The 21,833-nt window shown below is 40.1% G+C and overlaps 1 protein-coding gene across 5 annotated transcripts in view; it reads left to right on the top strand.

Moving 5' to 3' along the window:
* The window catches only part of NR2C2 (nuclear receptor subfamily 2 group C member 2), a 56,799-nt gene extending 37,206 nt beyond the window's left edge, over positions 1-19,593 (top strand). For 3 of the 5 annotated variants that reach the window (XM_077823064.1, XM_077823062.1, XM_077823063.1), the window contains 8 exons: positions 3,220-3,313; positions 4,039-4,172; positions 5,814-5,991; positions 7,907-8,028; positions 8,541-8,680; positions 13,833-13,970; positions 16,278-16,383; positions 18,003-19,593. In XM_077823064.1, coding sequence (XP_077679190.1) covers positions 3,220-3,313; positions 4,039-4,172; positions 5,814-5,991; positions 7,907-8,028; positions 8,541-8,680; positions 13,833-13,970; positions 16,278-16,383; positions 18,003-18,177 — 1,087 coding nt within the window. In that variant the 3' untranslated portion in view covers positions 18,178-19,593. Of the gene's footprint in view, positions 1-3,219; positions 3,314-4,038; positions 4,173-5,813; positions 5,992-7,906; positions 8,029-8,540; positions 8,681-10,030; positions 10,121-13,832; positions 13,971-16,277; positions 16,384-18,002 lie in introns of those variants that run through there. The other 2 variants (XM_077823066.1, XM_077823067.1) reach the window with 2 other exon arrangements.
* Positions 19,594-21,833: the final 2,240 nt, after the last annotated feature.

Below are 21,833 nucleotides of genomic sequence, written 5' to 3'. Positions count from 1 at the left end.
GGATGAGGATTTTGGGGACGAGGAAGATGAGGAGGAGGGGGAGCTTGAAGATAGTGCACCCCAGGCAAGCGGAGAAAACTTTTTCCCCGACAGCCAGGAACTGTTTATCACCCTGGAGCCAATACCTTCCCAACCCTCCCAAGGCGGGCTCCTGGACCTTGAAGGTGGAGAAGACACCTCTGGTGAGTGTACATTTGTAAATATAATACACAATTTAAAAGCAAGCGTGTTTAATTATTAATTTTCCCTGAAGACTTAGGATGCATTCACAGCCAGTACAGCTACTGGAAAAGTCTGTTAACGTGTCTGGGGATGGAGCGGAAATCCTCCAGGGACATCTCAATGAAGCTCTCCTAGAGGTACTCCCAAAGCCTTTGCAAAAGGTTTCTGGGGAGGGCAGCCTTGTTGCATCCTCCATAGTAGGACACTTTACCACCCCAGGCCAGTAGCACATTGTCTGGAATCATTGCATAAGAAAGCATGGTAGCGTGTGGTCCCGGTGTTAGCTGGCATTCAAGCTCCATCCATTCTTTATCTCTCTGTGTTATCCTCAGGAGAGTGATATCATTCATGGTCACCTGGTTGAAATAGGGGAATTTTATTAAGGTGACATTCAGAGGTGGCTGTTCCTGCTGGGCTGTTTGCCTGTGGCTGAGAAGAAATCATCCTCGCTGTTCGCCATGCAGTGGGGGGAGGGGTGAAGCGATCATCCCAGAGAGAATTGGGTGTCCGGGGGGTGGTGTTAATTGGGTTTGTGCTGCACGTTAATCCGAAAACATCAGCCTCTCCTTTTAAATGGCCGATATGTCTTTTTCAGTTTTACTCTCCCTTTTTTCCCTCCCGCAGCTACAAATGTTTCAAGCTGCCACTAGCATCTCTGTCCCAGAGGCTAGCGCAGATAAGAAGGCGAAAAAAACACATTTGCAATGAAATGTTCTCTGAGCTCATGCAGTCCACCCAAACTGAAAGAGCCCAGCAGAGTGCGTGGAGGCAGACAGTGGCAAAGTCCAGGAAAGCACAAAATGAATGCAAGGACAGGAGGGATGCACAAGAGGACAGGTGGCGGGATCAAGAGGAAAGGTGGCGGCAACATGATGAGAGGAGGCAGTATGCAATGCTGAGGCTGCCGGAGGCTCAAACTGATATGCTCCGGCTTATGGTTGAGGTGCAAGAAAGGCACAGACCGCCACTGCAGCCCCTGTGTAAGCAGCCGCCCTCCTCCCCAAGTTCCATAGCCTCCTCACCCAGATGCCCAAGAACACTGGGTGGGGGTCCTCCGGGCACCCAACCACTCCATTCCAGAGGACTGCCCAAGCAACAGAAGGCTGGCATTCAATAAGTTTTGAAGTGCAGTGTGGCCTTGTCCTTGCCTCACAGCCACTGGAAATCATTCCAGACCTGCAACACTATGCGGTCCCACCAGTCTGTGCTTGTTTCCTGGGCCCAGAATCGGCGTTCCATGGCATAAGCCTACCCCATTGCTACCAGGATGGCCAAATTCCAGGGTTCTGGATCTGCATATACTGCATGATAATGCGCAAGGTGTTTACAATGCTCATAACTGCTGCAGTGATCTGAGCGGGCTCCATGCTTGCCGTGGTATGGTGTCTGCAGGAGAGCAGAGTTGCAGGGGAAGCGGTGGTTGGATGACCAGTTTTGCAGACCTACTGCACCGTCTGCTGCCAGGACACAACAGCTGAGCGGGCTGCACACTTGCCGTGGTATGGCGAGACAAGAGCAGCCGAGCAGAGTTGCAGCAGAAGCAGCCCTGCGAGACCACCGGGAGAGCAGAGTGCCAGTGGAAGTGGTAGATGATGACAGTCATATAGAGGACCTGCGAAGTGGATTCATAGCATCGGGAGAGCAGAGTGGCAGTGGAAGTGGTGGATGATGACGACGGTTAGCAGTCCTACTGCACCATCTGCTGAAAGCAGTATGGCACCCGCACGGAAAAAAGGCTCGAAACAATTGTTTGCCGTTGCTTTCACGGAGGGAGGGCCGACTGACGACATGTGCCCAAAACCACCCGTGACAATGTTTTTGCCCCATCAAGCATTGGGAGCTTAGCCCAGTATTCCAATGGGCGGCGGAGACTGCGGGAACTGTGGGATAGCTACTCACAGTGCAACGCTCCGGAAGTTGACGCTAGTCTCGGTACTGTGGATGCACTCCGCCGACTTAATGCACTTAGTGCATTAGTGTGGGGACACACACAATCAACTATAAAATCACTTTCTAAAAAATCAACTTCTGTAAATTCAACCTAATTTCATAGTGTAGACATACCCTAAGTGTCTGATAAATACTGCGGTCAAAGACATTTTGTTCTTTTATATTTTTTTCTGTTGCACAGGCAAGATGTGTTCTCCTTCACAGTCCTAATAACCACATTGCAATCAGTAAGTATTATTATTAATATCATGTATTTGTTATTTATATAGAACCATTCGTTTGCATGACATAACACAGTTGAAAAATGCATGACAGGTTCCTGCCTCAGAGAGTTTACCATCTCAGTGCCTGGCCTTGAGATGATAAACTCCCTGAGGCCAGAATCTGTCATGCATTATTCGTCTATATTGTGCTATTCAAACCTATCATGCTATATAAATAACAAATACATCATAATTATACTATTTGACTACAAAGCACTTCATAGATCAAGCCCTAAGTTAGGTATGGAGAAAGAACATTAGACAAGGGGCATGGTAAGAGAAGGACAAAGATTTAAATAAAATTGGGATATGTGGTTTTATGTAAACATTGTTCTTTCCTACCACACTTCTTCATCTGATGTGATCCTTGTCTTTGCCCTGTCTCACTTGGAATACCGTTTACTTGGGGCATGATCCTTTGTGAAGTGCCATGCAATTTACATAGCTAATAATGGCTTACTGGTTGTAATGAAGAAGACGACACCTGCCAGCATGACAGAAGAAATCAAATCAAAAAGCTAATGAGCGGAAAATCAGGTTGAGAAATCACCAGCACTTTAGCAAAAGAAAGAAAGGCATTAATTTGCTGTGGGAAAATCACCAACCCTCTAGTTAAAGTGCAGTTTCTTCCAGGATACAAACTATTTTTTGGAAATAGTTTTCAGCAGGACTAAATTCTGATGGATGAATTCTTAACATCAAAAATGGAAAGCCCAATAAAAGTAATCCTCATTATACTGCACTGAAATAGGTTCCCTCTTAGATTCTTTACATTTCTGAACAGGTCAACAGGTCTTCTTGATCCAGGAATGCTTGTGAATATTCAGCAGCCTTTGATACGGGATGATGGTACAGTCCTGCTAGCTACAGACTCCAAGGTAATATTCCTTTCATTTTTTTACAAATCTTACATTTTATTTACTAAATTATTTTGGGTATGTTTTTAAAAAGAAATCCTTCTGACCCCTTTACAGTCACAAAAGGTCCTTACCTCAGCCGAACATTTGCTGTTCCACTGCAAAGAGGTAGAGGGCATTAGGAATTGGAGAGACCACCACAGTGCAACAAGTGGCAGGTCTACTGGCTCTGTCTGTGGGGATTCACTCACTGATTATTGTCCCCTGAGGAAGAAGATGGAGTGGGGGGAGGCTGCTGCAGGCAGCCCTGAAGTTGTTGTTGCCTTTCTGTAACATGTAGTCTGAGGTGATAATACCACAGTGCGCTGAAACAAATCCTATATTTAAGGAGAGAGAGAACGGATGATCTAGAAGATCTTTTCCATCTTCAGCTTATCTGATTCAGTGGGATGTACTTTTTTCCCCCGGATATAATTATGCATGAATTTAGGTTGATAACCCTGTAGTTGATCCATCACAAAAATACACATCAGAAGTCAGGAGGAAAAGTTTTGGCGAATTTAATGATCACCCTTACCCAAATGTCAGCCACTGTCCTTCACTGTGGATATTCAGGAGGAAGTGAAACCTATGTGGGAACAGAGGAAGGAGATACACAGGATTTAATAATTATCAAGAGATTACATACAGCATTTCACCTAACTATATATAATTTTGATCCATTAATATGGTTTCTTTCTTTGTAGGCTGAGACAAGTCAGGGTGCTTTAGGAACACTGGCAAATGTTGTAACGTCCCTTGCCAGCCTTAGTGAGTCACTTAATAATGGAGATACTTCTGAAATCCAACAAGAGGATCAATCTGCCAGTGAGATCACTCGGTATGAATTTATATTAGCAGCTTATTTGGAAGGTGAACCTATACATTATAGGTTCATGCCACACTAGTAATGACCTTTTTAACTCACTGTATAATTTCATTAATGGTTTGGCTGCTGACATCAACCTGAACTTCTGTGACTCCGAAGAACTCCTTTCATTCATGTTACTGTTATAGATGCTCTCCCCTATTTAGTAACAAATGCAGTATAATAAAGCAGGGTTGTATTTCATATTTAATAAGTTACAGGAAAAGATAACTGGTTTGTGACACAAAAATATATTTCCTTCAAAAATGCTGAAAATCAGTAACAGTTTTGTGTTATTTCAGTTTTTTACTTTGAGTGTGCATGTGTGTGTGTAGTGTTTGTGAAAGTAAGGAAATAATAGCTACAGTGCTGTGTCAAGTATAGTACAGGCAGATGGTGTGCAAGCTTCTCCCAGACAATTGTCATGAACTTCAGTCCTGGCCTTTAATGTTTCCAGATTTACTCTTAAATTTTCCCTAGGACAAGGCTGACAATGTGGTTTGTAATATGGAAAAAATTGGTATTAGGTTGAGATCAACAAACCTTGTCTTTTATGGCAATGCAAGGCAGAATTTGAACCCCAGCTCTCCAAAGTGATCTCAATAAATTGGTTAGTCTCTAAGGTGCCACAAATCCTCCTTTTCTTTTTGCGAATACAGACTAACACGGCTGTTACTCTGAAATCAATCTCTTTTGTTTATTTCAAAATAAGGAAACAAGGGAAGTAAAATCTTGCAGCTCCATTTTTTTAATTGTTTTTTTTTCCCTCAAAAACGATAATATGTAATGCTAATGTATGAAAACAGGAAAAATTTGGATTTTATCCCATCTTTTCCATACAGGTTCCTAGGATAAGATTTTTAAAAGTAGAAGCTATATTTAGACTCCTAAATAAGCTAACTGATTTTTAAAAGTGCAGAGCACCCGGCTGCTTCTGCTGATACCAACTATATACTTTTAAATCTTGGTCCCAAGGAATAAATAGTTAACTTATAAACAGATTGCTTGGAAAATAGTTGCATAACAGCATTATGAAATACCATAACGTGAATATGAGTATGAAATGGGCTCAATTCTCCTCAAAGTCTGAGCTCCAATCATTATGGGAGAAGAGTTGTGGGGTAACCTCAAGGAGCTGTTTGCATTTTCCTGATTTTGCACTGGCCTAGCTGCAATTTTAGTTAGAAAGAAACCTAGGGGCTGCTGAAATATATGCCATTCCCATAACATCCCTAAGAGATCTTATGCCAGTGGAGGATCCTTGTAATGAAGCCTCAAGGTGAGAAAGAGGAAGGTGGGTGAGCAGTGCAGGAGCCACCGTTACTAGAGTAGGAAAGAACAGCTGGTGCAGGGCTTATGCCAGGGGAGAATTCCCCTCTGCAAGGGAATTTTCCATCAGACATATATGGCCAGAACCTGCCTGGCCCCTTCACACTGCCTGAGCAGAGCAAAAGACCAGAATGTATTGGAGAATATGGCCCAGAATCTGTACCAAAAAAGTTTCTGGCTCATCTTCTAGATGGAAAAACATGTAGTGTTTGATTTGCCCTCTACTCCAGATGTGTTAATGGTTGTAAGGAAATAAACTTGCATTGTTTCTTCATTTATTTGCAGGGCATTTGATACTTTGGCTAAAGCACTTAATACCACAGATGGCACAGTAGCTCAGAATTTGGCAGATGGGATGGATCCTACAGGAGGAGGGAATATTCATGTAATCAGCAGAGATCAGTCAACACCAATCATTGAAGTGGAAGGACCCCTACTTACAGATACACATGTCACATTTAAGGTGAGTGCTTCCTGAAATATCCTTTTGGCAAAGACATAATCTGGAATGATTTTAGTATCGTGTTTTTCTTCTATTGTTGTATTTTGCTGAAGTCAGTATTGTCTAGTACATTAGTTGTCATAAATATAAATGGAAGGGTAACCACCTTTCTGTATACAGTGCTATAAAATCCCTCCTGGCCAGAGGCAAAATCCTTTCACCTGTAAAGGGTTGAGAAGCTAAGGTAACCTTGCTGGCACCTGACCCAAAATGACCAATGAGGGGACAAGATACTTTCAAATCTGGAGTGGGGGAAAAAGGCTTTTGTCTGTCTGTGTGTGTGTGTACCTTTGCCGGGAACAGATCAAGGATGCAAACCCTCCAACTCCTGTAAAGTTAGTAAGTAATCTAGCTAGAAAATGCATTAGGTTTTCTTTGTTTTGGCTTGTAAATTCACTGTACTGGAGGAAATGTGTATTTCTGGTTTTGTGTCTTTTTGTAACTTAAGGTTTTACCTAGAGGGATTCTCTCTGTTTTGAATCTGACTGCCTGTGAGAATATCTTCCATTCTAATCTTACAGAGTGTTTCTTTTATCTTTGTTTTGTTCTTCTAATAAAGTTCTGTTTTTTAAGAATCTGATTGGGTTCTTAGGGTCCTAAGAAACCCAAGCTGGTCTGTGTTCAACTTGTTTATTCTCAGGCCTCCCCAGGAAAGGGGATATAAGGGCTTGGGGGGATTGTGGGGGAAGAGAAACTCCAAGTGGTCCTGTTCCCTGGTTCTTTGTTAAAGCGCTTGGTGGTGGCAGCATACCCTAGTCCAAAGGCAAAGATTTTGTGCCTTGGGGAAGTTTTTGACATAAGCTGGTAGAAATAAGCTTAGGGGGTCTTTCATGCGGGTCCCCACATCTGTACCCCAGAGTTCAGAGTGGGAAAGGAACCTTGACATTAGCTATTGTTGTTAAGGACATAATAAAAGATTTCCACATTTCCCTTGCACTCTGTATCCTTGAGCACTGCATATGCAGTCTCATTGGGACCTTTCAGTTGACAGTGGGATGATGTTTGTTTTAGATTTAGATCTTACATATAGTACCACTGTGAATCACTTTTAGTGTTAAATATAACAAATAATATCAGACGTGTAATTCATATACATTGTTACTAAAAATTATTTTGAACTCTTGACTTTCGTTGTTTGAGGCATCCTCACATCAAGTATGTTAAAATTTGGGCCGTTTTTTAAGGATTACAACTATGTTCTTGATGGTCGTGATTTGACGAACTGTAGTTGTGGGATTGCACTTTGAAGCAGCTGTATCTTCAAGTGAATTTAAGCAAGAACATCTTTTAGATGTATTGTATGGGAGAAACCAGTAAGGATTTTCCTTCTTTCTGCCAAAGTGCATTTCCTTGAAGCAGATAAAAATCATCAAGATAGTGAAATAAGCAATGTATAGGAAAGCTAGTCTGTGTACTTCAAGTAAAATTGTGTTTTTTGCAAGTGTAGATTCATATGGCATGGCTTTGCCAGAACAGTATAGATTTTAAATAAGTTGTAATTTTAAAGAATTGCACTTAGTTTAAGACCTGATTCTCATCAATTTTATAGTAATTCTGAAGCTAATAATGCTGCATGCTGCAATGAAAATTCAGGGATAAGTGTTATTGAATTAATACTAAAATACTTTTAAAGTAACCATCCCATTTGGTTTCCCATATTATTCCTTTCACACCTCCCCATTCCCAGCCTGTTCTACTTATCACTACTACTAAGTTATATGCTGAAGTTTTACTAATCTAACTTCATGATAAATGACAGTTTTCAGCAAAAGACTCTGAATGCAGATTGCATGTTTTTATTCAAATTTATTTCATTCATAATAATCGATTTATGTCTGACCTGTACAGACTATACTGTACTCTTATTTCCGTGCAGCTAACAATGCCTAGTCCAATGCCAGAGTACCTTAATGTACATTACATCTGTGAGTCAGCATCACGACTGCTTTTCCTCTCAATGCACTGGGCTAGATCTATCCCTGCTTTTCAAGCACTTGGGTGAGTGAATATTTTTCTATTGAGTGATTATTTAAGTATTAAGCTGAACATTTTGCAACTGCGTGGATTTTTAAAAGATAAAGTTAATTAATTTATAATAAATTGTTTAAAATGTATAGACATTATACAGCATTTTTCTACATTTTTAAGAATATGAAAAACAAGATGACTGATGATACTTGGCATTATAGTGGGTAATGAGGCTGTATTGTGAAATTGAGTCAAAAGCAAGCAACTAATTTTTGGACATATAACTTGGCAACTCTAAGTAGCAGTATCTCCATTTTGCAGATAATCTGCAATCATTTCTCATAGCCAACGCATCCAGCCCCAAGCATTTTTGTTGCTGTTTTTTTAATTTCTGTAATTTGTCAATATCTGCTTGTTACTAAGATGCCCAGAATACTATCATTATAATTTATAACCATAATTTTACACGTCAGATCTACAGGATAATACCAACATGAGTTTAATACTTGCTAGAATTGTTTGTTTGATTTGTGTCTTTATAGACAGGACTGTAACACAAGCCTAGTTCGTGCCTGCTGGAATGAGCTGTTTACCTTAGGCCTAGCACAGTGTGCACAGGTGATGAGTCTGTCTACTATCCTAGCAGCTATCGTCAACCACCTGCAGAACAGCATACAGGAAGGTATGTGTTAGGTCACGCTAGATATTAGGTACATGTTAGGCGGGCATGTGCTGCTTTCAGCAGTAAAGAGTTAAAAACCTGTGTCTGTACATTTTTTTTCACAAAGTATTTTCCAAGGGGGGACAGGTATTGTTCCCCCTGAGATCCAAACACAGAAGGAACCCTCCACTGTTCCTGCACGGGATGTGGGAATCAATCTCACCAACTTCACAAAGAGCTCTCCATAGTTCTAGGCTACATCTACACTACAGCAGGATCGAGGCTCTGAGATCAATCCACCTGCGGTCGATTTAGTGGGTCTAGTGAAGACCCGCCAAATCAACAGCAGATCACTCTCCACTTGACCCCTGTACTCTACCCGAGAAGAATAAGGTAAGTCAACGGGAGAGTTTCTCCCATCGACCCCCTGTAGTGTAGACCCTGCGGTAACTCGACGTAAGGTATATCGATTCCAGCTACTTTATTCACGTAGCTGGAGTTGCGTAGCGTCAATCAATTTTCCATGGTAGTGTAGACATAACTCTAGAGATCAAAACATGGGGTGGGGCCCAGGCTAGAGGGGACACACACAGTATCTCTCCTTCCTCCCTTTTATCCAGCTGTGAGTCTACAAAAAAAGCTGATGCATCTCAAAGCTACATTAACTTTTCTGTGAACTGCGTTTATGGAGAGTTCCAAAGGAAGCCCCAACGTGGAGGTCTCTGGCAGCACAGAGGCAGAACGGGAGCTCAAGAAGCTTAGAAGGGCACTGTAATGTGCTGATACAGGGTTTTAGCATAGATGCCCTTTCATGTCCAGCAGATTTCTCAAGATATGGGCTGAAATCCTGCACATCCAACAGAAGAATTCAAAGGAAGCACTGTAGAGTACACACCATAGAGTTTTCCTCCCATCCTAGAATTTCATATGAGTATTTTTCTTTGCTGGAGGTGATGAAACATACACGCCCACCACCAGTTGGTTACAGTTACACTTTTGAAATAGTTGCTGACCATCACTGCACAATTATTACTGCAAGTATATCACACTACCAAAATATAAATGTTTAATAATTAATTAATGGCTGTGTCACAAAGTTATATCAAAAAGCTCAAAACAAACTGCCTCTGGCGTCCTTAAGAAGATAGGTATCTTTTTTGATTCTGTGTTAACCTGCTAATTTTTATCTCTAGAATGGAGGATGATCTGGTACAGCTGGCTTTTTTTACAGGGAGGGTTATGCAAATTAATATGATTGATATGGGTAACTTTTCTTTTTTTTATAAATGGGGGAAATTATTTTGTCTGCAGAAAAAAAAAATCAGTAGTGACAGCCTAAAGTGTGCAAATACAATTTATCTTTACTTACAGAAGTAGAAGAAACCAGATGTATATGTAGCCAGAAAATTACAGAATACTACATATGTCATGAAACTAGCAAGGATTAGTACCAGGATGAAGGTACAAAGATAAATACGTTTTTAAAATCTACGTAAACCATGAAAACATAGTTTCAAGGTGACTGCAGAAAATAGTCACAATTCAAGATAGGCAAACCTCAAATGATTTACCCTCAATAATAATCATAATTTTTCTTGGAAGGATTCTTCCATGGTGTGGAGAGCCTTTAGATACAATGGAACTGATGTAATTCCACTGTTTATGTGAGGGCAGCACACAAAGGGGTCAGGATTCTGTGTGCTCTATATTAGATCCCAGCACACCATGGGGTTTTGAGGGGATGATGGAGAAGCAAAACCAAGGGATCTGTGACTATGTTCACTGAACATTCTTTTTACCCTTCCCTCCATTACATCAATGAGGAGGATACAGGAGCTGCAGAGGTCAACTGCAGTTGCAGCTCTGAAGTAGCTGCTGTAAATTAGAGCAGCTCCTGAGGCTGTTCTAATATATTCCAGGAGCCACTCTTGCCACCAGCCAGTTCAGAATCTAGGCAGTAAAAACCGTATTAAAGCCACCTTTGCCACTCCTCTTCCTGGGCTGTGCCTTCTATGGGTGCTTCTTGAAAGCTGAGCACAGAATCTGTCACATCATTTTTATATCCTGTCACTAAAATTTCTTAATAATAAACTGACAGCCATAGCGTACAAACTGTCTTAGCAGGAGAGGGCAAACTACGGCCCGTGGGCCAGACCCGGCCCATCAGAGCTTTCAATCCAGCCCGCGGGATTGCCAGCCCCATGGCGCAGCGGGGCTAAGGCAGGCTCACTGCCTGCCCTGGCCCCACGCCACTCCCGGAAGCAGCCGGCACCATGTCCCTGCGGCCCCTGTGGGGGGAGGGCAGAGAGCTCCATGCGTTGCCCTCACCTGCAGGCACTGCTCCCCGCAGCTCCCATTGGCCAGGAACGGGGAAACGCGGCCAATGGGAGCTATGGGGGTGGTACCCACAGGCAAGGGTAGTGCACGGTGGAGCCGTCTGCCCCACCCACCCTCAGGAGCCACTGCCGGCCATGCTGGCCACTTCCAGGAGCAGTGCAGGGCCAGGATAGGCAAGGAGTCTGCCTTAGCCCCACTGCGCACCACTGCCACCCCGGTGCTGCTTGAGGTAAGCGGCGCCGGGCCAGAGTCCACACCCCGAACCTCTGCCACACCCCAACCCCTGCCCTGAGCCCTCTCCTGCACTCCACACCCCTCCTGCACCCCAACTCCTTGCCCCAGCCCTACATTCATGGCCCTGCATACAATTTCCCCACCCAGATGTGCCCTAAGGCCAAAAGGTTTGCCCACCCTGGTCTACAGGTGCAATATGTTATATATTTTTAATTTCCACCACAATACATTTCAGTTATCAACAATGTGCATTTTTTTCATGAGTTTTTTTGCTTGGTTTGGGGAGGGGGGGAAGGTATGTCTGGAAGGGGAAAATCAGCACTTACTGATTTAAAATGTAATCCGTTCAAACCTAATAATCGTAGGCAAAACCAGCCCCTCAAAACACAACATAACTGGTGGTGTTCTACTGCAATGGTTCTCAACCAGGGGTCTGGGGCCCCCTGGGGGGCCGCAAGCAGGTTTCTGGGGGCCCTCCAAGTAGGGCCAGCGTTAGACTCACTGGGGCCCAGGGCAGAAAGCCTAAGCCCTACTGCATGGGGCTGAAGCCCAGGGCCCTGAGCCCTGCCACCTGGGGCTGAAGCCAAAGCCTGAGCAACTTAGCTCTGCGGGGGCCCTGTGGCATGGAGCCCCAAGCAATTTCCCTGCTTGCTACCCCGCTACTGCCGACCCTGGCTTTTATATGCAGAAAATCAGTTGTTATGGCACAGGTGGGCCATGGAGTGTTTATATCATGTTGTGGGGGGCCTCAAAAAGCAAAAGGTTGAGAACCCCTGCTCTAGTGCACAGGGAGAGGGGCATGATGTGAAGAGGCCATGGAGGGGGGGCTTGAATACCCTGCATTCCCTGAAGAGTATGCCCTTCAGGTTTCTCTGCATCTGAGAGTGGAGGGGGCCTTGAAGATGAAGGATTAGGTTAATGCCCTGTAAGGGGTTGGAGGTTACAGCAGTTGCAGGAGCCATAAGGTGGCTTTACTATTCCATAGCCTGAGTGAAAAGAATTTCATCTTCAGCCCTGACCCTTCCACACCTCCTCAGTCAGTACCTAGCCTTGTTACTTGGGATTTGCATTGAGAAAAGTATTTGGTTCTATATAAGGTCATGTTATGTCACTCCAAGGTACTAAAGTAAGGGTATCAAGTTAAGTTTTGTATTATTATTTTAAAATGGTGAAGACAAAACACTAGAAATTTATGAGTGTTGTAACCATTCTGGGAAACTAGAATTCCAGCTGTTTTCCCTGTGTACTTTTGCACTATTGTTTCCCATACATTAAAAAAATAAAAATGTGGTAGCACCCGTATCACCCTGAATAATCACAATACCAGAATCAACGTTTATCTGTCTTAGAAATTTTATTGTATTTTCATTCTTGTTTTCAAGACATTATGTAAAAATGTCTAGTTTTTTTTCTTTTCAATTTTTTATTGCGGTTGCAGAAAAAATATACAGTTATCCTAAATTGCATCAAAAATCCAATTTAAGACACACAGGGCTAAGCAAATCTATGCAGCCATTAGCAGTACAGATGAAGGCAAAAATACTTAAGTTATAATGATATGAAATATAAGTATTAGAGGTCATGCATGGAGTAAAGTTCTTTTAATTTGTATTTTTTCATCTGAAAAGTTTCATACATGGTAGGTTTCTTGATCTGACTTATCTTGATGAAGTTAGTGAATGGAAATCATGTGTCCAGATATCTGTCTTAATATAATCTCATGTTTCTATCTGTCATATTTCTTTGACTGGTCTATAAATATACAGTTGGGGGAAGGGGAAAAGGAAAACTGTTTCTCATTTTCTTACCAAAGTAGGAGTCTTTTCTTCCCTTTTTTAGCTAATGCTTCCTGAAACACAGTGCCCCTCATATATCTCCTCTTAAGGCTCAACTAAAACTGTGGAATTTTAGAAAATTCTTAATTGGTGTAGCACTTTTCAAATAAACATTTTTAAACAGAAAGGAGATGAAGCCAACACAAAGGACATGGTAATATGAAAGGCTGAGGGATCAACCTGTGTGTAACCGAGTTAATTCTACTCCACAAGAGGGGAAAAGGGTACATACTATAGTGAACAAACAGTTTATTTCTAAAGGAACAGATATGGAAAAAGGTGGCACAGTCATATTGCATTAGCCTTTCATTTCTGGACAGCCAGACTGACTCCCGATTGGGTCACAAGTTACAATAAGGTAATATGGTAGTCTTCACCTAATCTCTCACTTTTGTCCACCTCCCCAGAACCCCAGTTTAATTTATAGCACCATTCAGCACATTCTGCTTAGGAGAGGCTCATCATCAGAATAACATGGGTGTTGCTGGTTAGGATTTAGATATATTGGCAGACCTTTATGGAAAAACATTGCATTATGTTTGCCAGTACTGTGCCTGACTCAAGTTTATTAGATCCTCAGTCCTCACTGCCATGAGTATTAATTCATGCACGATATATTTTTATATGGTCAAAAAAAGTTTATAGTACAATTCAGAAGGTTTAAAATTTCATTTGATCTATTCCTATAAAGGGGATGGGTGTTGGTTTCATTAATTTTTCAAATGTATTTGAACTCTCTTAAGAGAGTATGTAATGTCTATTTGTAGATAAGCTTTCCGGAGACAGAATAAAGCAAGTCATGGAACACATCTGGAAACTTCAGGAGTTCTGTAACAGCATGGCCAAGCTTGATATTGATGGATATGAATATGCATACCTTAAAGCTATAGTCCTCTTTAGCCCTGGTAAGGCATTTGGCAACCATTATAATGATCTTCCCCTGTGTTTCTAACTGCAGTTCAGATGCTGAACTTACAAACTATTAATCTTTTGGCACCAGGAGATTTTAAAGAGAACCAAATATCCAGTGATGAAGAAGAGAGATGAAGAAGAGTTGTTCATAAAATATCTCACAGCACCATAAGACTTTATCATCAATAACGCCTTTTAAAAAATAACTTTTGGGGCACTTTTGGGGTAATTGATTTAAGGCTCCACAAATTCCACATGTTGTATACATACTTACATATATTTAAAGGCCAGATTCTCGGTCCCCTAGCCCTTTCCCAAGCTGCTTTGTGATACTCTGACAGCACAAAGAAGCCTGAAAGCTGCTCTAATAGTGCAGCTGGGGATTATCTTGGTGTAAGGGGATCCCTGAGTGGCATAAAGCTGTGCTATCCATTTCCAACCCCTCCTCTAGGCATGGGTCATTTCAGGATTGGGAGTAGGCATGTGTGACAGATGACAGAATTTGTCAGTTTTCGTTTAATATGGAATATAATTAATGGTAAGAATGGTGTGGGGAAATATATCCTCTGGCTATAAGTGACTGTAAGGAATTTGATTCAGTGTTTACATTCTTTTATTGAGAATGTCCAAGAGGGGGTAGAAGATGCAAATGTGAGTTGAAAGTCTACTATGGTTTAGATACATCCTCCAATAAACACAATATCCCTCCCTCCACCAATTTGTTAATAAGGACAATGAGCATAAGAGCTGATAACTAAAAAATATACAATGGACATTGTGTATGAGATCTGAGGATTTCATCAGAGAGGACACCTTAGTCAGGGTTATCCATAGGCATATCAAAGTACAAAGTGATAATCAGGCAGGGGAAGGGGAGTTAAACATGTTCCCGGGACATTGAAAGGGTAGAGAAGAAGTGCTGACAGGCTGAGTGAGAGGGAAGCTCTCTCTTAGAAATGTAGGGTATTTACTTTTATTTCCACTGTAACTAATTCTAACCTATCTACCTCACTGAGTTTTGCAAAGTATTCAGACTAGGGATGTCGGGCAAGCCTTTTCTTTTGCTTTAATATTTTCTCTATCTACTCTTAATAAATCTTATTTTAATTAGATTAATTTAGGGTCTTGGACTGTTGCTTTGGGGAATTTCTCACAGACTGGGCCTTGGGTTTTTCTCTAGTAATAGTAATAATAATCCATAGCTCTTATCTATGAGCTTTTTATGAACAGATCTAAAAGTTCTTTACAAGGAGGTAAGTTTCATTATCCCCATTTTACAGATGGGGAAATTGCGCCACAGGCAAGTGAAGTGACTTGCCCAAGGTCACCCATGAGGCTGTTGGCAGAGTGGAAATAGAATCCAGATCTCCTGAGTCCTAGTTCAGTCTCTCTCCACTAGAGACTAGACCACACTGTAAGAGATGCTTCTAGTTGATGTGGGAGGAGAAAGACTCCAAGCATAGGCCTGCTCTAGTCGTTTTCGAGGGAGAACAAGAAGGAACACGACACTTGTGGCCCTATGAGCCTGTCGCTGAAGAAGTTTTGGCATAGCCACACATATGCCATTTTCTGCCCTTCTGATCATTTGACTGCTCAGTGAGGAGCTGAAAGCATCTGGAATTGTGACAACACAAACCAGTGGAAGTTTGGAAGTCAAAAAAAATCTTGAAAGCTAGAAATTGGTTACTCTACCTAGTGAGTTCAAACAACAGAGGGAAACCCATTTGAAATGAGGAGGAGCAGAAACAGATGATTATGCCCTCAAAAGCTGTCCACCCTGTAGCCTGACTGGACCCATTGGTAGCAGGTGTGCACTCAGAATTGTTGTGCTCCCAGTTCTGTGGGCCCAGCCAGCTGCAGAAGGAAAAGTGAGTGCACTAATTCTAAAGCCAGGAATGAAATTTTAGCCAAATACACGTATTACAGAACCAACAGTGAGCAGAAAGTACAATTACAGCATCAGCCTATATATTAATGAGCAATATCTGTTCATATTACAACTCATAACAAAATTATATTAAGCATGTGTATATAAATGATAACGTTATGTATTGTGTCCAATACATTAGTTGGCAAATAATTCATTTAATAACATATATATGAATGTCTTTTAAAATAATGTACATCATCTCAGAATGATTTATTGAGATTTAATGAGGTACTCCTTACTGCATCTATCATATCAACCATGGTACCCAAGAGGAAGAGTTGAATGAAATTAAGTGGAAGATTCTTTGTAAGTACTCAGGACTTATTTTATATTTAAACCATACACATTTGGAAATGTTTTCTTTCTTTAGATCACCCTGGTCTGACGAGTTCAAGCCAAATAGAAAAATTCCAAGAGAAGGCACAGATGGAGTTGCAAGACTATGTCCAAAAAACCTATCCGGAAGATACTTATAGGTATTTTTTTTTTTTTTTTTGATAAATTCTGTGAGCAATGGTTGCAGCATAAAGACATAAGACTGTTGTTAAATTTAGTTTTGTGGGCACTCAGATAAAAGATTGAGGCCCTCATTTGCACATTTATAAAAGCAGACATGTTTAGTTTAAACAGGGCAAGAAGCAGGATTGACAGCCTGCAATTTTTTTAATTTTATAGAGCCTGGTGTAGGTATGTGGGAGGGAGTGTTGCAGGAGGCTCTTATTATTTTTAAGTTAGAAGAGCCAAATAGTCTGAGACCATAAAAGGGCTGAACCAATTCCTGTCCTTTTAAAGTTTAACAGATTATGTATGGTAAGTTTCATCCATCTTCAGACTACCAACATATAAACCTTTGAAAACCAAGTTTTAGATGGCAAATAGTAACTAAGCCCCTTAAGCTTGTAATTAGAAGAAATTCTACCTACCTGTGTTTTTAATTTTTGCCTCCATTTTTTAATTTCCAAGGACATTTGTCTGAAATGTTGGTTGCACAGAACTTCCTTTGTTTCCTAATTACTCTGGCTTTATCCCTCAGAAGTGAAAAATAAAACTGAAAAATAAAAATCTTCTCCCATACAGTTATACTTCTTAATAAAGAATGAGGGAACAGAAATTCATAAATGGCCAAATTTCCCAAAGATTGGCTTCCATTTTTGTGAGTGCAGTTGGCACCCTCTTGTTCACTTGTGGGTGAATTCAGAATACTTGCACTTCTAAATAATTGACTGTAGGCATAAATCAGATAGATAAAGTATTCAAATTTATGGCTACAAAAAGAGATGCCAGACTTCAATCCCTTTACCCTCACATTTACAAGAGATGGTGTGTTAGCAGAATTGGTTCTACACATAATGTTTTCCACAGCTAGCGATGAACCATCAACAGGTCTCGTTTATTGCTAGAGGGCTTTGCTGTTATGTGCTTAAAATAATTTCTTCAAGAAACTCACTTATTTTGATTTTTTTTGTCATGTGATCCTGCTATTTAAACATGGTAGATATGCCACAGAATTACTGTAAAGTAAAACTCCTTTTAAATGTCAGCAGTGGTATAAGGTTAGCTTCTGTATATTTGTATATTTTAGTTACTGTCTGTACATTAACAAAACATGGGGTTTGGGACTAGCATAAGAGGGAGCAACAGACCCTTCAGAATTCCCCTTTCTTTTCAGATATTTCTGCTTCCTTTTTTATACATACTCATGCCCCTCTTGCTATCTGGTTTTTCATTAACAAGTTGCTAGGCAACTAAGAGTGATGCCATATAGATTATTTAAACTAATTAAGCATTTTGCTCTTAAAAATGTGAAAATGTCCTCATTACTCAGTATGAGACATTGTCCTTAGCCATAAAACACTTGCAAAGCTGGGAATTTCAAAGACAGTAGACTTAAAGAACTGTGCATTTTTCATTTAATTTGCAAAGTGGAAGAATAAGCATAGACATTCTTTTCAGAGTAGCTAAATTAACATAAATTGCCTTTCTTCTCACTCATGAGTTACTTTAACAATAAAAGCAGGCCCAGCTCTTTAGCAGCACAGTAGTTTAGATTTATTTGCATTATACCTTTTCATAATCTTCTGAACTTCTTTTCTAGGTTAGCCCGGATTCTAGTTCGCCTGCCAGCACTTAGACTGATGAGCTCTAGTATTACAGAGGAACTTTTTTTTACTGGTCTCATCGGAAATGTTCCGATTGACAGCATAATCCCATACATCCTCAAAATGGAAACAGCAGAGTATAATGGTCAAATAACTGGCACATCTGCATAGTGGGAACAATGCACCTTGGTGGATCAAAGTAATTTTAGTAAAACAAGTAACTACACAATTAAGAGAGATAAGTTTAAAAAAAAAAAAAAAAGACATTTTGGTATGTACAAATATTTCCAACATGTTACCAGTTTCCTACCAGACTGCTCCTTGTCTATTTATTTCCAGTGACAAAGTATAAAAAGCTATTAAAACACCTCCGACTAGGACCCTTTTCTGCCATAAGGAGTGTTTTGATGCCTTTCATTCAAAAGGCTGTAGATTACTGAACATACTTTTAACATGCTTTGTATTTAGAAATTATCAATGGGCAAAAATAGAGTTTTATAATGTCAGAGATTAGTATAAAAAATTGCTAAAAGAAGAACAGTATGTACATATTTAAATTTTTCCTTGAAATTAATATCTAATAATTACCAGGATATAATGATGATAGCACTTTCTAAGCACTTCTTGTCAAAGCGATAATGTCATCAACATTTTACTTATGAGCAGGGCAAATGGAAAATTGCATATGTTTTTGGTCAAATTGCTAGTGATTTCTGTGAAGGCTATAGGAGACAATCATTTATACTACAAAATATTGCTATGAATAATGTTATGTATTTAATGGTAAAGTGGAAATTTAATGCAAATTTCTATACTGTTAGCACTAAACTCTGCTAAATTAGTGAAAATGAGCTTTATTTGACATAAGCATAATGACTATAGTATAATTAGCAACATTAATAAATGCTACAGAAATTGCCCAAATTGGAAGGCAGAATACCAATTTTTTGCCATAGTAATAATGAAACTTTCAGATTCCTGAAAGTTTCAATTCCAGCCTGACATAGATGTTTACACAGTCATGATAGACGTTATTCCAACAGGACGACTTTTGTTTGTGGTGGAAATCAGTCATTAACTGGCAGGGAAGCAATCCTTCCAACTAGAATCATGCACTCCTAGTCTCTGTGTATACTTTTTATACTTCCAAATTCATTCCTTCTGTCTGCAGCCGTAAATGACCCTCACCATCCTAGGAGCCAAAGGGGATGATTGTGACTACGTTAGAGCCCATAACGCTGCTGTCAGATAAAGGATAAGTGCAGAACATGAAGTTCTCTTCCTTCCCCAGGGACTGAGCATCCTGTCTTTGCAGTTCTCCCTACCCTGTTCTGATCCAGTTCTAAATTGGAGCGTCAGCTGGGTTTTTTATATTCATTCATGTGCAGTTACAGTTAATGACCGATTGTTTGGAGTTAGAATACTAACTATCTTTGTTTTTATCTTGGGTAGTAACCTATCAAGTCGTTTTCTAGGATTCACCTTTTCCTGCTAATATTGCATTTATTTTAGTATAATTTATTAATATTAACACAGAATATTTTAAACAATCAAAATTCATAAAAAAGCATTTTGTCAGAAGAGTTATAGCTGCATTAAGCTGATTCTTGCTTATTACATACATTCATTAATTACTTTAATGAATTTACATGGCAGCATCATTTTCTACTTGCATTCTTGTGACAAAAATATAAATAATGAGTTCAGCACTTTTTTGTTTCTGGTATTGACATTGATTTAGAAACATTCCAACAGGGTTGGTTTTTGTCTCTTAAGGGTCTGAGCTGTAGCCAAAGGATTTTGAGCAACTCCTTGCTACTGTATTAGTCAGTCCTGTCTTGGTACAATTCATCCTTATAGTAAGGCTCTCATTTGTAACACTCATTCTGACAAATAAGGCTATGTAATTTTAGCTCCTAAGTACATTAAATTCAATTACAATCTCCATCTTTATAAAGTTCAGAAATCTTGGTTCTCAAGAACAGTGGTATAGACAGAGTGCAATATGAAGGCAGACATCTGAGATATTGCACCATCTTCTTCCTAGGCTTTTATTATAGTAAATGAAGTTTTTCATTTCTTTAAAAGTGACAAAAGGACTATATTTTGAACATCCTTAGGCCAACTGGAATGCAGACCTAAGCCTTAGCCGTTATATTATAGTATCACTACTTGTAGGGTTGTGTCAGCACTTCCGATATAAAACCCCTGTTTTAAGGGTTTACTTCTTGGCCTTAGAAATTAGTAGTAGCCTGAATTTTAACATACAAGTTACTTGCCTTGGAAACAGAATTTCAAAGAAAAGTTGTGGCCATTTTTGTGCAAAAGTGAATGTTAGACGTTTACTGTTTTGATTGTTTAAAAATATAGCGTGCACATTGAACTGTTTTTAGGGGGGCTATGGCAAAAGATTAGCAGGTGATATAATTTAATCACTTGTAATGTGTAGTAAAAATCAATCAAACAGTCAAGTAAGCATTTTTAGAGGAGTGTGAAATATTCATAAACAAAAAGTATACTAAACCACTGGAAATCAACGTTTTTCCAAATTTTATTGTAAACTTGAGACCATTTTCCATGAAAAATGTTGTTGGACATGTACATTTCTCTAGTAAAGGGTCTCATTTGCTGATAAAGATGAGCCCATGTTTGAGTAAAAATGGCTCCTCTGTTGAAAACGTGCAAAAAAAGTTTATTTTTTTTCATTGTGAAAATAGCCATTTTGAAAAAGGTAACCCACAAGAAACTAAGCTGTAAATCACATGAAACTGCTAAAATTTATGCATTAAATTTCATAAATAAAAAACGATTAATTTTGCACAGCACTGTTAACATGTACAGAATGCATCCTACAAACATAGGACTATACTGTTTGTACCTCATTCTGCAAGTAGTCTCGTAGACTTCAGGAGGACTTTAAGTAGAGTAAAATGCTACTCAGTGTGAGTATGGGTATTGCAATCAAGCCCCATACTTAGGATTTATTTTTAAAAAGTGTAAATGTACTTAATGTACTTGAGAGTGAAGCAGTTCCATAATTACACTTTTATTTTAAAACCCTCAAATTACTACCTTTAAACTATGAAGACTCTGTTTGTGTAGCATCATTGGCATGGTTTGTCAGAGCTGAGCTAACATAGTCCCCATGTCATTAATAAAAAGGAATGTTTTCTGTGATCATATGTTGTTTTGATTCTAACACTAACAGTTTAGATGGTTGAAATTTGTACAGCAGGTGGTGGATCCCACAGCTTAGGAGATATTTAGGGTATCAGCTATTTGAATACAAGTTACAGATAATAGAATAGGTGTGGATAATAAGCTTCATGCTTCTTTTTCACATGCTGCTCAAGAGCTACCATTAACACTGAGCCAAGGAATTGGTATGCTGCAGGGAGAGAGATGCTGTAAAAGAGGCACTTAAAATATTATTGTCCTATTAAAAATGATGGGCCAAACTCCATTGTGGTGTGGCTTTTTTTGCACCAAACCACTGAGGTAATCTAGCTGTGGAGCCATCTTAACTGGATCCAGAAGGACTATCCTAATATAAGGCTGATCTACCAGAGGGGTGGGGCTGATTTAGGGGTTCTTGTGCCGTTCCAGCCACCTGTGGCTGGGATAGCAAGGGAAAAAGGCATGGCTGGGGAAAATGGGAGATGACCAAGTTGCTCCTGCATTATGCTAATCATTGGCCATATATTCAGTTCCTTGTGGCCATTGATACTCACATGCTGTTTTAACATAGCACGGGAGGAATGGCCTGCACACAGCAGCTACCAAGATCATAGGAGTGCAAAGGTGCACTTTCAGTCATCTTTGCACAC

The sequence above is a fragment of the Eretmochelys imbricata genome, chromosome 7 (assembly GCF_965152235.1).
Source record: "Eretmochelys imbricata isolate rEreImb1 chromosome 7, rEreImb1.hap1, whole genome shotgun sequence".
In the NCBI taxonomy this organism is placed as follows: Eukaryota; Metazoa; Chordata; order Testudines; family Cheloniidae; genus Eretmochelys; species Eretmochelys imbricata.
Note: the sequence above shows the minus strand (reverse complement) of the source record. Positions and strands in the feature narration are given on the sequence as shown.